This window comes from Mangifera indica, chromosome 12, assembly GCF_011075055.1.
Source record: "Mangifera indica cultivar Alphonso chromosome 12, CATAS_Mindica_2.1, whole genome shotgun sequence".
Taxonomy (NCBI): domain Eukaryota; kingdom Viridiplantae; phylum Streptophyta; class Magnoliopsida; order Sapindales; family Anacardiaceae; genus Mangifera; species Mangifera indica.
Genome location: NC_058148.1, coordinates 1 through 16,304, shown reverse-complemented (window position 1 = coordinate 16,304; position 16,304 = coordinate 1). Strand labels below are relative to the sequence as shown.

The window sequence follows — 16,304 nt, the reverse complement described above, 5'->3', positions numbered from 1 at the left end:
TCTATTGTTTACCCATGTGTATATCCACTATGCCTAATATCATCTAATGATATACTATAGTGATATTGCATATGCCCACGATTGAATACTATTGCCTAAACAAATTGCCTATATAAGGAACGATTTGATAATTTTTATTGTAACTCATCGGGACCTCTCACATGTCATATGTATGTAGGTAATATGAATGTAATATACAACTATAACATATATATAAAATTAATACAGTAAACATGTGAAGTATGATAAAACTCTTCTTTAATCAATAAATGTATATGCAAGATATATAACCCTGAAATCGACAAAGCAATTGGTTTCTAGGGCATACTCTAACAGTGTGCATGTCACATGTCTTCTGATACACATCGTCAACTTTTGGAAAGACATATATAGGCGTGTATCCTATACCATATAGTTGTACATATCTTTCTTCAAAACAAGTGCAGGATTTTCAAATTTGTAAAATTTTTGAAACAACACATAGGCATGTATAAGACCATACACGATCAAGTATCACGATCTGAAAATTACATTTGAAAGTTTCTGTGCTTCTTTGACCATAATTATAAAAAGATCATTTATTCTAAGACACACACAAAAGTATTTACATACCCTAAGCATGATAGTCACACAACTTGTTTTATTAAAGTACATATACATGGCTCTAAAGCATCATTCAAGCTAAAACATATAACATTCATACAATCAAGAGATTAGAAATGCATATAGCTCTTCATATTCGCATATAAAATCAATTTCATCAACTAGATGATCACTATTATATCTAAACATTTCTAGATCATGTATATAATAGAAAAATTCTAAAGATTACATGATCAAACAAGGGAAATTACTCCACTTACTCGGATTCTAACAAAAAATCTTCTCTTGCACAGCTATGGTGATTTTGATAATTGCTAGCGACTCCACAAGCAATGAAAATACCTCTTCTCTCTCACCTACTTTCTGCTTTCTATGGCTATCAAAGATAATCAAAAAGTGTTAGGGTTATTGCATTTTTATTTTGTCTCCAAGACGTGATACATGAATGTCTATAAGCTATACATGGTCATGTGTCTAGTTGTAAAACTAACACAACTTCCTATTTTGTCGTGATCATAATCTGATCCATTAATTTGACTTTTTGCTGACCATACACAACCGTGTATGCCTTTATATATAGACGTGTACCCTTGAAAATGATTTATCACCAAATTTAAAACTAGGAAAAAGATTGAAATGCCCTTGGGTTACCTATGGGTGTTGTAGTTCACTAATTGTTAATCCATACTAATGCCCTAGTGACATGACTGTCTTTATGATATTTAACGAAGATATTAAGTATGCTTATTGTATGATATTATTGCCAAACTAATGTCACATCTATAGGGAAGAATTTTATAATCCTGTTTTATTGATTAAATAATTTATCTAGACAATTCACAAACATACTTTATATTTAAACCAATAAAAAAACAGTTTATATATATGAACAAAAGAACACTTTTTTTAATTAATAAATCATAATTACAAATATACAAGATAAAATATCCTAAAACCGACAACATGAATTGTTCCTAGAGCATACATTAACATTGTCTTCAATAATGATCATAATATTAGGATGGTGTATCCCTTTTAAATTTTACTAATAAAGAGAACGTCATCATAAAAGTTAGAAGATAACCCAAATGGGCTAATAGTGTAATTAAATTTTGCAAACCATGGTTTAGGAGTCTGTTTTAGTCCATACATGGTTCGTCAAAGATGGAAAACCTTACTGGGTTGATGATTATACCTAAAAGAAGGTTATATTTAGACTTCTTAAAAAATATCCCAGTTTAGAAAGATATTCTTCACATCCATCTAAATAAGTTGCCACATTTAGATAACCGTAATAGTTATATGACTACGAATAGCATAAAGGAAACAAATAAGTTCCCTAAACAATGTGGGATATACACACAAGCCTAACGCCTTTTTTGTACTTTATCAATGTGGGATTTATCTCCAGATGTCACATGTACTCCCTTTACAGGACTCAACATCCTTACCGAGGTTTGTCCCATTATTACTCAAGAGGATTTGTGGATGGCTCTGATACCATTCGTAACATACTTGTTCAATAACCTGATCCACTATCAAGATCCATTTTAAACAAATAGTTCATTATAGTTTTTCTTTTAGGCTTTGCAATCGAAAATATGTCTTGAAAACTTAAGAAGGTCATAAACTATTTAACTAGTATCATCTTAGCATCCCTAAGTGATATGAGATATATACACAAACCCAACATTTCTCTTGTGCTTTGCCAGTATGAGATTTTCCTAAAAAAAGAACACAAAGATAATAATGGGTTTGAAGTTTGGCCTTGAAGCATTCAAAGTAACCATGATGATATTTTTATATAAATGGATAATGAAGCTTTGATATCTTTAAAATATTATTTGTACTGCAAAAATATTTGGATTCATATCTAAGAAATGAGGCAATGTTAATATGGGTGTCATTGTGTGTGGTCCCTTGACTCTTTAGTCAAGTTTTGTAAAAGAAATTAGGCCGCACAGTTTTAGCAAAGAGCCATTATCCAATATTTTATTTTAATAATTGAAACACCCATTTCTAAACACATACCCCTACACATAATACGCACCTGAAGAGATATGCCTAAATAAAACCTTCATGAATAAACATTTAAATTGAACCTGTAGTAGTATTAAATATTATCCCATGTCCCTAAAAGTGCATTTATTATATCTTATGAATCTAGATGACAACATCTAGAATACCAAATATAGAAACCCAGTGTGCATCATAAACAAATATAGCTCAAAACCAATGGAAAGTTGAATCAGTGTAAAAAGTGCAAGGATGAAGATAAATAATACAAAATATATAAAATATCATATCATGATAAAAGTAATGAAATCACCCCAACCCTTATGTCACACCATGGGCTAACTTACTAGCTGCCTTATTGTCGCCTCATTACTCTATAATTCTTTCTACAAAAGCACATAAATAGAAATCATGAGTGATACATATTCAGTAAGTATGTGTGTATGTGTATATATATATATGTTTTAGCTTTGTTGCTTCCACTTCCATTTCCACTTCCACACTACATATAGTTCGGTGGTTCATACTAGTATAATACATCATTTCCAATTTTTGACTTGAAATCGCTCCGATTGAGGTTCATGCTGTCATCCACAGAATCAAACATACCTATATTGATTTTCATTATTAATAGCCTTCGTTAAGGCCTTATCGTTGGCTTTCCTTATAAACATCCCTTTTAGGGGTAATTTAGTTATTTCTAAACTTTTATTTTCGTATTTGGACTTCTTGCTTTCCTTGTTATCCTCTTATGTATTTAGTCTCAAATTTTTCCAAAAGTATCTAAATGTGTATACTTTACACATAGGGGTATATTATTTAATCCATATGACGAAACCCAGGGCACATGGGTGTGTTTCTTTGGGGTAGGACATACAGTTGTTTGTCCCATACCATATAGACATTTGTCGATTCCCAAATCCACACTTTCGTGGCTTACTTTAATACAAAGAGAAAATTTTCCAAATATATACGATCGTATAACGTCAATTTTCTAGATTTTGGATTGAACTTCTCATGCATTTTTTGGCACTCTAATCGCAACCTAACAACTCTAGAATATGTTGCAACACTTATAGCTATATGATACAAGTTATACATCACCAATCATGCCAATCTAGATCTCGAAATCCTTGAATAACATAGCATCAAATAGATAAGAATCTGTAACAGTGTATACAAGATAATATGAACCTATTTCCAACCCTTTTAAACAAAACAACCATCATTAATAAGCAATTAATACTGTCATCATTCCTTTATTGATGAACATTAAGTAGTTTTCCAGCCACTATGACACTAATAGGCATTCATCTTTAACCATATACATATACATAATTTAATCAAGCAAAATCATCAACCTATATCATATAACCACCATATTCATTCATTAATTCATAATCATCAATCCACAAAACATCAAACAATGTAGCATATTACAAATCATTAGTAGAAAGAGTTGTCTACTTACCTTTTCTCCTATGATGCTAATTATCTTCATGTGTTGAACTCTTAAGTCTCTTTCTTTCATCCAAAATCTCTAAAGCTCTCAAAGTCCTCACAAACTCTTTGTTTTTTCTAAAAAAAATATAATGAGAATGTTCAACCAAACTACAATACCCTTAGGTTTATGTAAAGGGTATTTCGATCATTTTCCCATCATTCAATGCTACCTTTAATACTCAATAGTTGATATTAATGGGTATACAGTTATGGAAATTAAGACTTTTATCCATTAATTTTAAATTATTGCCATACAAAGAAAATCATGATCTTACCCTATGATTTTGCTCATAAATAATTATGATTATTCCCTTCCAAAGTTGCATCAGCATAAGGCATATGATGATAAAGTTGCCATGTTTAGTTAGATTTCAATGTAATTTCAAATATGACTATACTAGGAAATGAGGGGAGATTTTTCTGAACTCATATAACACCTATACTTAGAGAGAGAGGGAGAAAAGAAATGAACTTGCAGTATGTTGACCAAGGAAGGAAGTCGTCGGAGAAACCTTTGCCTTGGGAAGACTGTCATAACCACTAAAGGAGAGGTAGACCATTAATCGCTAATTTTATCCCCATTTTGTAATTAATTTTAAAAGGATGCCATGGTGTGTGCATGCATATACTTGATACATTAGAATTTGAATGTGAGATAACTTATATGCATGTATTTTACGGAAGCAAGATGAGGATAAAAACAAAAAATATACATATATGTTATGGAAATAACGATTAACGATTTGGGAGGTTTGGAAGGGTTCGTGTGAATAGGAAAAATAGTGAGTTAGGATTTTGTAATGCTTAATTTAGATGCTTAAAAACCTCTAAATTTCTCATGAATGAAAAGTTGCACATGAATTAAGGTGCACTTGCACCATTTAAATAACAATTTCATAGGTTGGTATATTGTGTACACACCCACATGAATTAAGGTGCACCTGCACCATTTAAAACACATTCTTACAACCCTTAATACACCCATGCCAAGCATGTCACATTCATGTTGGATCCCGAGAAAGTAATTGTCACTCTGTTTATAAAAAATGTGGATATATTTGGTGTTTAAAAGGGTTCATAAAGGGTTGAGCGCAAAAATATAAGCATAATTATGAGTTGTATTAGAGGTCAGTTGATATGATGTCTTGGTCTTGAGAATGATTGAATCGATTGATAAGATGTCTTAGTTTTGATTAATGGTAAAATAGAATTAATTTGATCTATAATGATGATGTGAATGACACCTAAGGCGGGTGTTTGAATTTGATGAATTTAGATGTAAGAGGTATCTAAGACGGATGCCTCATCCAATATGAAGGCATAAAAGGCACTTGAGAATAGTGTCTAGATAGTTCGTCAAGGACATAAGATGGTGAGACTTCATAGAGGATATTCGTAAGGGGTCAAGTTCAAAAAGGTGGTATAATTGTATATAACTATAGGTGAGTCATGCTAAAGGCTACTTGATGAGATGTCTTGGTATTGGGAATGCACAAACTGATTGATGAGACATTTCAATCCTTGGAAATGGAATGAGAATAATTTGTCTTTTAAGGGAAGGAAAACAACACTTGAGATGGGTGTCCACCTCGGTTATGGTTATTGAAGGTATCTGAGATAGGTGTTCAATTCAATGTGCATTAGGGACAGATGCCCATATGAGGCATTTAAGGCAAGTGTCCAACTGTTGTGCCTGAGATGCGTTTGACAATGAGATTTTGTCGAGGGAAAGGTTAATAAGGAATACCAACGAAATCATGAGTATTTACTAAGTATTTATACTTACTATATTCTTTGTTCTATATTTGCTGGTAAGAGAGACGACGAGGCAAGTGAGAAGGCAAGTGGATTGACACTTTTAGCTATATAGCTAACTACAATTATTTTATTGTCTTAGTTAAACTTTTATAAAATTATGCATGTTGGGATAAATAATTTTATTTGTAATTGCTAAATTCATTTTGCATGCTTATTTAATATCATTAAATATATGGTGTTACTTATACATTAAATAGGTGTTTTAATTTAAACGTTTATTTATGTGTGACATGTCACTTTGGGATAATTACCATTAGAGGTATACTTCTAAAGAGGGGCGTTATATAAACGCAAATATGTTTTTTTATTTTTCACTTTAGATAGTGATACACGAGTGTGCATGCCATTGCACAATTAAAGCCTCATTATAGAATCCCCACAAAATGCATCCTTATCCCAAAATTCAAATATGCTAATGCACAGACATGCGTATCTCCCAAACTTAACCAAATATAAAACAAAAAATAGAAAAATATGATTTTGCCCTTTTTCACAACACACACGGGCATGTGGCCTCCCCATGTGGTTATGTGTCATGAATTCCATACATTTGTTGATGGTAAATAAATGGAACATTTTATGCTTGAATTTGATATTGTAAAAAAAAAAACCAGAGCCAAAAGAAAAGAATGATTGATCATCCCATTGGAGTCTTTCTAAGACTATACAAAAGCCTTTATGGAAAATAAAGTACTAAGTTATGTATCAATAAAAACATCACTTCTAGTACATTTTAGCAAGCTTTGGACATACATTTGAGTATAAAGGTTCTCATTAAGTTAATCTAATTCATAAATAATAAACCTTAAACCTAAAATGTGACATCATAGGTTGATATTTGTTAGGCTTTTGAGTCCTTTCCTTTGTAGAGAAACCCAAATTTATTTAATGAAAAAGCTCAACCCAATATATTCGTAAATTAGGTTAAAATAAAGGTTTAACATATACATATAAATACCATTTGTTGATGGTAAATAAATGGAACATTTTATGCTTGAATTTGATATTGTAAAAAAAAAACCAGAGCCAAAAGAAAAGAATGATTGATCATCCCATTGGAGTCTTTCTAAGACTATACAAAAGCCTTTATGGAAAATAAAGTACTAAGTTATGTATCAATAAAAACATCACTTCTAGTACATTTTAGCAAGCTTTGGACATACATTTGAGTATAAAGGTTCTCATTAAGTTAATCTAATTCATAAATAATAAACCTTAAACCTAAAATGTGACATCATAGGTTGATATTTGTTTGGCTTTTGAGTCCTTTCCTTTGTAGAGAAACCCAAATTTATTTAATGAAAAAGCTCAACCCAATATATTCGTAAATTAGGTTAAAATAAAGGTTTAACATATACATATAAATAACACACTAAAGTCAAAATAAAAAACATCATTTTGGGTTTTCAATGCCCATCTATGGTATATTTTGTTTTCTCTTAATTTCACCATTAGATCTCTCTGATTCTTCACTCTAAATGGTAGAGATTGTGGTTTGATTTTCAATTAAGTGGTCATCTGTGTTGAAATGTAATGATTGTCTGGTACAGTTTTGTTTAGATAACTCTTAGAAAAATGTCTATTTGTCTTTCGTCTACCTTGGATTGCTCTAAAATTTTAATAATATTTTAGGCATATCTGATTTTATATTTTAGATGGTGAAGATCTATTTTTTATGCATATAACATGAGATATAGGCTTTTGAGTTTGATGTGATATTTCTTATTTTTCTATAGTTGTGTTATTTCTTTATTTTGTTAATTTGGAGAGTTGTGTACTCATTCGTAGGCTGAAATCAATGGAGTATCTTTTTTGATATAGTGGATTAGTTTATTTAGGCAAGACCCCATGGTTTTACTCTTCACATTAAAGAGGTTTTCACGTTAAATTGTGATGTTTTTTACTACTATATTTACTTTTGACTGTTTAGAGTGATAAAATCATATTTTGATTAATTGTTTGCTATCACATAGTTCAATCTAGTAGGGGAGAGTTTGATTTTGGTATTTCTACTTTGATTGCTTTCTTCCCAACTTTATTGATTTCATTGATGACTTTATTATCAATGTTTTGGCTAATGTAGGCACTATATACTTTTCTATAGTCAGTATAGAGTCAAGCCAATCATTTTTTTTTCCAATGATAAATATTGAATTTGTAGTTTATATAGCAAGAGAATTAGAAAAGGTCTACTTGACACTTTCTTATAGTATCACTTTCTTTCCCAGTTTTGCCTTTTTGTCGATTTAAGTTCTTTAACATTTATTTTATTCAAAATCAATTGGTTATTGTAATCGTAGTTTGTTGAAGTAAGTAGTTTTTGCTAATTCATGAATGCACTCGATCTTCTTCATTTTTACTTTTTTTTTTTTATGTCTCTTAATACCCTTTGCCACTAATTTGGTTACATTCATTTTAGATTGGTTCTTATCAATTCTTTTTTGTTGCCTGTTTGAGACTCTTACTTTTGTTTTTAATTGACACTGCATATAAGAACTACTACGACTTTGTTCTAATTGGCTAAAAAATGACCTAGATTCAATCTAAATAATGAAAAATCTTAAAAGAGCTAAAATATGATCATTAGAACTTTGTTTTAAATGATCTTTTATTCAACTCCAATCAAGCCAATCATTTGTTTTAGATAAATATTGAATTTGTATTTTATGTAACAAGAGAATTAGAAAAGGTTTACTTGACGCTTTCCTACATTATCACTTTCTTTCCCAGTTTTGTCGTGTTTAATTATGAGAGGATAGTAAAATTCTTAAGGCTATAAGCTCTTTCATTTTGTCTTGGAGAAACAAAATGTTAGTTGTGGACATAAGTTTAACTAGGCTGGAAGAACAAGAGGGGAATAAAGGACAAGTAGTGTCACATAGAGCAAAGATACATGCCAAAATTTCTTACAACATTGAAACCATCTGTTGTGGTTGCAGAACCAACTTCAAAGCTAAATTTTTTTCTTTTTATTGTCAATCATGAGCTGATTTACACTCATACCACTTGTTGATTGATCCTCATATGGAAACTTGCTTCTCCCTATACATATTTTTTCTGACAAGCTCTTTGTTTATCGATTAGATTGGGTTTTAAGTTAGAGTGGAATCGAGTTGAGAGTTGAGACAAGTTCAAGCTTACTCAAACTAGTGAATATTGACATCATCAAGAGAATAGTTATGTCGGAGAAAGAGAAAGAGAAGAATTGCATAAAAAAACAGAAGTCAAATCACCTATTTTTAGCTGAAGAATAAAAAGAATTATTGGATAAGAAGAAAAAAATTGTTTGAGAAAAAGAGCTTTGGTGAAGAATCAATCATGAACTCTCAAACTTGAACTTAATAGTTGAATTTGAGTTCAATTTATTCTAATGAAATATAAATTCAAACTCTAACTGACTTGACTTTAATCGACCCTTAGTTTTAGTTGTTAGTGTAGTTTTGTGTGGTCCTCTAACCCTTTGGCCAAGTGGTGGTGAAGAGTACAAATCACATGATTTAAGGAGCATGCACTACCAAAATGTTTTTGTCTAGAAGAATAAGTAATCATTTTCTTGGTAATTTTTAGGCTTGTTTTGTTTAAAAAGGCTAGTGATGATCAACTGTGTCACCAACCAAGATGAGAATGACAAGTTAACAGACAAATTGATTAATATCTGTTGTGATCGAAATAATACAAAATGAAAGCCTTTCATACTCTGCCTGTGCGTTTTTCCTGCGGGGATGATTAGGTTAGTATCAACCGCCTTTATTGGGAGTTGATTAATATGAGTCGATTATACTTACATCCTTGAATAGAATTTTACATTTAAATTTTGAATATAAAAAAATTAATAAATATATATAAACTATAAAATTTAGCTATAATTTTTAAAAAATAAATATATATAAATTATAAAAAAATGCTTTCCTACGACCACACTCAGAAATCTTACAAAATAGAGCGATTCATACTGGCAAATGTGTTGTACAACTTTGCAAGCAACCTATTCTTAAAAGCTAATTTATTATGCATCTGTTAGGAATAACATTATTGCTTCATTCCGAATAAAATAATAAAGTGTTACTCTCGTAACATACCAGACTTACTCGAGAACAATAGCTTCATTTAATCTCTAATTTATTATTGGGTTATATTCCTATGCATTCATGATTAAGTCTATTCTTCCATGAGAGTGACATGATTGGTTGGCCAATAGATACACGTAATATATAAGTCTTCATTTTCTACTCAAAATTCTCAATTTAAACTTAGTTGTTTTTTTAGTCATACCTAATAGACTGAATCATGTGTGATCATAGGTGCCAAACTAAGATAACAACACTAAGAGCAAACATCAAATAAGGGTTTAGGGTTTAGAGTTTCAATAAGGGTTTAGGGTTTAGGGTTTAGGGTGTTTAGGGTTTAAGGTTTGGGGTTTAGGGTTTGAAGTTTAGGGTTTGGGGTTTGAGGTTTAGGGTTTAGGGTTTAGAGTTTTAGGGTTTAGGGTTTAGGGTTTAGGGAGGGAAAAACGCTCTCAAATTGGACTGATCTGAAACTCCATCGATCGGCAATCAACGTCGGTTACCGGAGGCCGTGCACCGGAGCTACTGTTCCGTCCACTTTCGGTGTTGAATTCCTTCATTTTTTCTCCTACTTTATTAGAAATAAACCCTTCTGTTTTGCCCTGGACATTTCGTCTTGCTGCTTGCACTCTGCTCGTCCGTTGCTGGTTGCTGCATCCCCACCGCTCACCATCATCACTCCGTCGCATTTACACCTTGTCGCTTGCACCGTATCTTCCTTCATCGTCTCAATCCAACACACCAGGACGTTTCTCTGCTGCTTCTTTCACAACCCCTGGGTTTGGTTCTTGGATTAAATTTTTTAATTTAATTTGATTGGAAGCTTATGCTGAATATTGAAGTGGGTTGCTTGTTATGCAAATTGGAGTGTTCACTTGGGATTGTTGATAATCTGAACTGGGTTGACTTCGGTCCTGTGCTTTTTTGCTCCTCTTGTGTTCGACAATTTGCTTAAGTGAAGTGGGCAGTCTGCTTTCAACATCTGTCCAGCAGTATTGGCACGCCATTTTCTGCCCTCATCCGTCAGTCAACGAAGCGCACCAGCAGCCTTGTTCATCTGCCATAATTCAGTGTGCCACAGTCAGTATTCTGCCCTCAGCTCTCGCCAAGCCTTAACCTGCCACCTACCATAACATACTTCCAAACCTTTGTCCACGCCACAACCAATTAGCCCACGCCACAATTAGCTAATTCAGTCACTGTAACATACCACACTCCAGCCACTCCACTCTGCACTAATCCACTTCCCACGCCACTCAACCGATGCCTAAGCCACCAAATTCAGTCACCATTTCCTCAACCACTTCCACAGTCCCCATGACAGCCCACAAGCCATCTACCTCTGCCCAACCAAATATCATGGCTAGCTCTTCTTCCCCAACCAAAGCCCAACCACCAAATCTGCCCATTACCTCACCCACCACCCAACCTGCCACCTCACCTGTCACCCAGCCATCTCAACAACCTATTCCAGGCATATCTTGGGCTGACCGTATCTGGGTTTCTAGTTTGAAATCCTGATTTAATTTGGAACAAGTGGATTGTACTATTAAAGGTGATGTACCTAAGCTTGTTATTGATGATGCGATAATTGATGAGAGCGCCACCCAATGGACTTGGTGTATTGTTGGATTCTTCCCGGGTTATGCAATGCCATACCAAGCTATCAAATCCATTACCATGCGAGCATGGAAGTCATATGGCCTTGAGAATGTAATGTCCTCTAATGGGTTTGTTGTGTTTAGATTTAAAGAGGAAGAGGATGTTCATCGAGTGCTGGAGGAAGGCCCTTGGATGTTTGGGGGAAAGCATATGGTGCTACAACAATGGCACGCCCACACTTCCTTCGACATGAACAGAATTTCAAAGGTTCCAGTATGGGTTCGGTTGCATGGAGTTCCCCTTCTTCTTTGGACTCAAAGAGGATTGAGCACGGTCTCAAGTGTGGTTGGCCGACCACTCTCATATGACAAGCAAACATATGAATGCACACGTCTCTCTTATACGCATGTGTGTGTCGAGCTTGATGCAAAGAAGACTCCGTTACAAAAGTTTGAGATACAGTGTTGTTTATCTTCAGACCCTATTGAAGTTAAAATGGAGTATGAGTGGAAACCAAAGAGATGTGCTAAATGTGGTTTATTTAGCCATAATTGTCAACCAAAGGAGAAAGAGACCAAGCCCAAGGAGGGTGCACAAGCAGCTTCATCTGGTCTCTCAAGCTCAACAGAAAAAGGGAAAGCTGTGGCGACAGACACGAGGGTGATTGATGAGGCCAAAACAGATTCTCAGGCCACTGCAAGACAGGCTCAGACACTAGAAATAAAGGCAATTGGGAAGAAGAAGTTTTCAAAACGAGGTGAAGAGAGGAGAGACACTGAGGTAGGGCCATTAGCTGTGGTTCTGGTGGCCGACCAAACTCAGGGAAACTTTTCAGATTCAGACTCTGATCCTGACAGCCCAATAGCTATAGAGGAGGATCAAGATGGCTTACTAGGCATTGGTGAGTGCGTTTTGAACAGGTCAGCATCTCTGTCAGAGTCACCTAATCGTTTTGTTGTATTGGATAGAAGTAAGAGCTTGGCCACTACTTCAAAAACACTAGATAGCAGTTCAAAAGCAGTTGTTCCACCTCTTGTTACATCTCGTACAAGGGCAAGGAGTAAGAGGGGTGCAGGGCCTCGTGCCCGAAACTAATTTATTTTTTGGTAGTTTTATTCCACTTCCCCATGATAGGAAACTAGAATATTAGAGGCCTTAATGACCTTTCAAAGCAGAGAGCAGTGAAGAGCTGGATTACAAATTTCTCCTTGGGTTTGGTTGGTCTGTTGGAGACTAAAGTAGAGTATGCCCACCTGGATTCTGTTGTGTCTGTAATATGCCCTTCTTGGCGATATTTCTCTAATGCCACAGAATCTATGGCATGTCGTGTGTTGGTTTGTTGGGATCCTTCTTTGTACAACATTAACAACATTCAGAATTCCTTTCAAGAGATCACTTGTGGGGTAACTAGACTTTCTGATGGCCTTATTTTCACTGTCACTTTTGTCTATGGTTCTTTGATCCAGGTAATCGGCGACAGCTATGGGATTCGATTCGAAGCCATTCTCAGACATTGAACTCCTCTTTGTGGCTTGTTATGGAGGATTTTAATGCCATTCTTCGATCTTCATATAGAGTTGGAGGTGATACAGGATGGTACTCACATATGGATGATTTTGTTCAATGTATTCATGATGTTGAGCTTGTTCAACTTCCTTACAAGGGTTTGAGATATACTTGGCATAATGGTGAACAGGGAGAGGGTACTATTCTCAAAAAGCTTGACTGGTTTTTTTGTAGTTCTTCTTGGGTCTCGACTTGGCCAAATTCAGAATCAGAGTTTCTGACTAGGGATGCTTCAGATCATAGTGCTATGGTGGTTCGGTTCGGGCCTCTCTAAGCTAAGACCTCTACCGCTTTTAAATTTCTAAATTTTTGGGCTGATTATGCTTGTTTTCAGGAGATTGTTCAGAGAGTGTGGGAGACACCTATAGAGGGCAATTCCATGTTCCACCTTACCAAAAAATTACACAAATTGAAGGGTGAATTGAAATGTCTTCATATCAGAGATTCTGGCCACATATCATCTAGGGTGAGGGAAGTAAAGGGGAAATGGGCTGAGGCGCAGGAAAAACTTGATCGGCACCCGATGTCTATTGAACATGTTGATTTGGAGAGGGATCTTGCGAGGCAGTACTATTCACTTTGCAAGGACAAAGAGGCCTTTTATAAGCAGAGATCTAGGGTTCAGTGGCTAAGACTAGGGGACCAAAATACAAAATTCTTCCATAAGTCATTGATCCACAGGCAAGTCAGGAACAGGGTTAGGAGTCTTTGGGATGGTAATGCAGTCATTTCTGATCAGCGGGAGCTTGGTAATTTAGCAGTGCAGTACTACAAAGACCTACTTACCGCCCCATCCCGAGCACCTTCTGGCGATGTTTCCAGATACTTTTCTAGACATGTTTCTGAGCACATGCATGATTGTTTGATTGCGCCAGTAACAGACATGGAGATTAAGGATGCTTTATTCTCGATTCTAGATGATAAATCAGCTGGCCCGGATAGCTTCACTTCCCTATTTTTTAAACGGACCTGGGACATCATTGGTGCTGATTTTAGAGCAGCAGTGCGATGGTTTTTTTCTACTAGTAGGCTGCCTAGATGTGTTAATACCACACGGATTGCTTTGGTACCTAAGGTAGAGAGCCCTAGACACATGGGTGATTTCAGACCGATATCTTGTTGTAATGTGCTGTATAAGTGTATTTCTAAGGTAATAACAAATCGTTTTAAGATGGTATTACCTGATATTATTGGGAGCTCTTAGTCAGCCTTTTGTTCCAGGGAGACAAATTACTGATAATATTCTTCTGACTCAAGAGTTGATGCATAATTATCATATCAGGGGTTCCCCAGCTAGATGTGCGCTTAAGGTAGACATCCGCAAGGCATTTGACACTGTTAGCTGGGACTTCATCCTTTCATCATTATGAGCAGTAGGCATTCCTGATAGGATGGTTCAGTGGATTGAGACATGTATGACTACGCCTCATTTCTCGGTAGCTTTGAATGGAGATTTGCATGGCTTCTTTTCTTCTTCCAGGGGAGTAAGACAGGGGGATCCTTTATCGCCATACCTCTTTGTGTTAGCTATGGAGGGGCTGGCTGGTATTTTACAGAAGGCTTCTAGAGTTCCTGGTTTTTAGTACCATTGAAGATGCCATCAGACAGGTATCACCCACCTTTGTTTTGTTGATGATCTAATGGTATTTTATCATGCAGATGCCTTCTCTGTAGGGGTTATCAAGTCTTCTCTAGATGAGTTTGCTAGGGTGTCTAGTTTAGTCACTAATCCAGAGAAGAGTTATCTTTTCTTGTCGGGTGTAACCGATGATACACATACACAAATTCAGGCTATTTTGGGGTTTTAGTTGGGTGACCTTCCCATTCGATATTTGGGGGTGCCATTGATTACTACTCATCTTCGACATGTTGATTGCCAGCCATTGATCGAGAGGATCCTTGCTAGGATCAGACTTTGGACTTCTTCATCTCTTACATATGCTGGGTGTTTACAGTTGATCAAATCAGTCTTGTTTTCTATACAAGTTTATTGGTCTTCCATGTTTATCCTTCCTTCAGCTACTATGAGGAAGATTGAGGGTATTTTACCGGGGTTTTTGTGGAGTGGTACTTCGCTCTCTCACTTAGGGGCAAAGGTGGCTTGGGCATCTGTTTGCTACCCACTGAGGGAGGGGGGTTTGAGGATTAAGAGGTGCAAGGACTGGAATAAGGCAGCCGTGTTAAAGCACGTTTGGCGGCTCTTGATTGACCACACTTCTATTTGGTCTTCTTGGGTTCATAGGGTCGTTCTCAGAGGTCGCTCATTTTGGCATGTCAGAGTTCCTTCAGGGGTTTCTTGGGCTTGGAGGAAGATTTTTATGAGTAGAGATTGGTGTAGGTGTCTTTTTGTCAGCTGCATTGGTGATGGTCGGGATACTTCCATTTGGCTTGATTATTGGCTGTCGTAGGGTCGGTTATGCGATCTTTTCTCTTTCCGAGTCTTGTCAGCCACAAGTCTCGCTTGGGATGCTAAGGTTTTTGATATCATTCGTGATGGCGTGTGGGCATTCCCTCGGAGCTGTTCGGAGCTCCAACAGGTTTGGGATTCTATCCGTATCTTCCCACGTGTTGGGAATTCTGATCATCTTGTTTGGAGAGGTCACTCATCTGGCAGGTTTTCTATTGATTCTGCTTGGGACTTGATTCGGCCCCGTCGCGATGTCAATTCTATCCATCATTTGCTTTGGTTTTCGGGCCACATTCAGCGACACTCTTTTATTTTATGGCTTGCCACCCTTGGTCGCCTTCGTACCATGGATTGCCTCCAGCATTATGGGATAGTACATTCTGCGGTTTGTGTCTTGTGTGGGTAAGCTATAGAGACTCATGATCACCTTTTCTTCAGCTGTGATTTCTGTACTTACGTTTGGCAGGAAATCAAAGCTAGGACTCTTCAGTCTTGACCGAGCTTTTCTTGGGCCTCCTTTGTTCGTTGGGCTTCCTTACACTTCAGGCGGAGGAAGGACTTCGAGCATCTTATTTCACGGTTATCCTCGTCAGCTACGGTTTACTTTCTTTGGTATGAGAGGAATAACCGGGTGTTCCATCAGGCTAGTCGACACCGCAGAGAGATTGTTCAAGACATCTATGATGTTGTCCGTGCCAAGATCACCACTATGGAGCACAGTTACG

The 16,304-nt window shown here is 35.9% G+C and overlaps 1 protein-coding gene across 1 annotated transcript; it reads left to right on the top strand.

Moving 5' to 3' along the window:
* Positions 1–11,684: 11,684 nt before the first annotated feature.
* Positions 11,685–16,191, top strand: LOC123193082 (the record flags this gene model as incomplete). The annotated part of the gene is made up of 8 exons (XM_044605868.1): positions 11,685–12,666; positions 13,073–13,422; positions 13,507–14,322; positions 14,573–14,747; positions 14,832–14,932; positions 15,053–15,463; positions 15,581–15,981; positions 16,046–16,191. Coding segments are annotated over exons 1-8 (3,382 nt in total), but the record flags the coding sequence as incomplete, so codon positions are not given.
* Between the last annotated feature and the right edge of the window lie 113 nt (positions 16,192–16,304).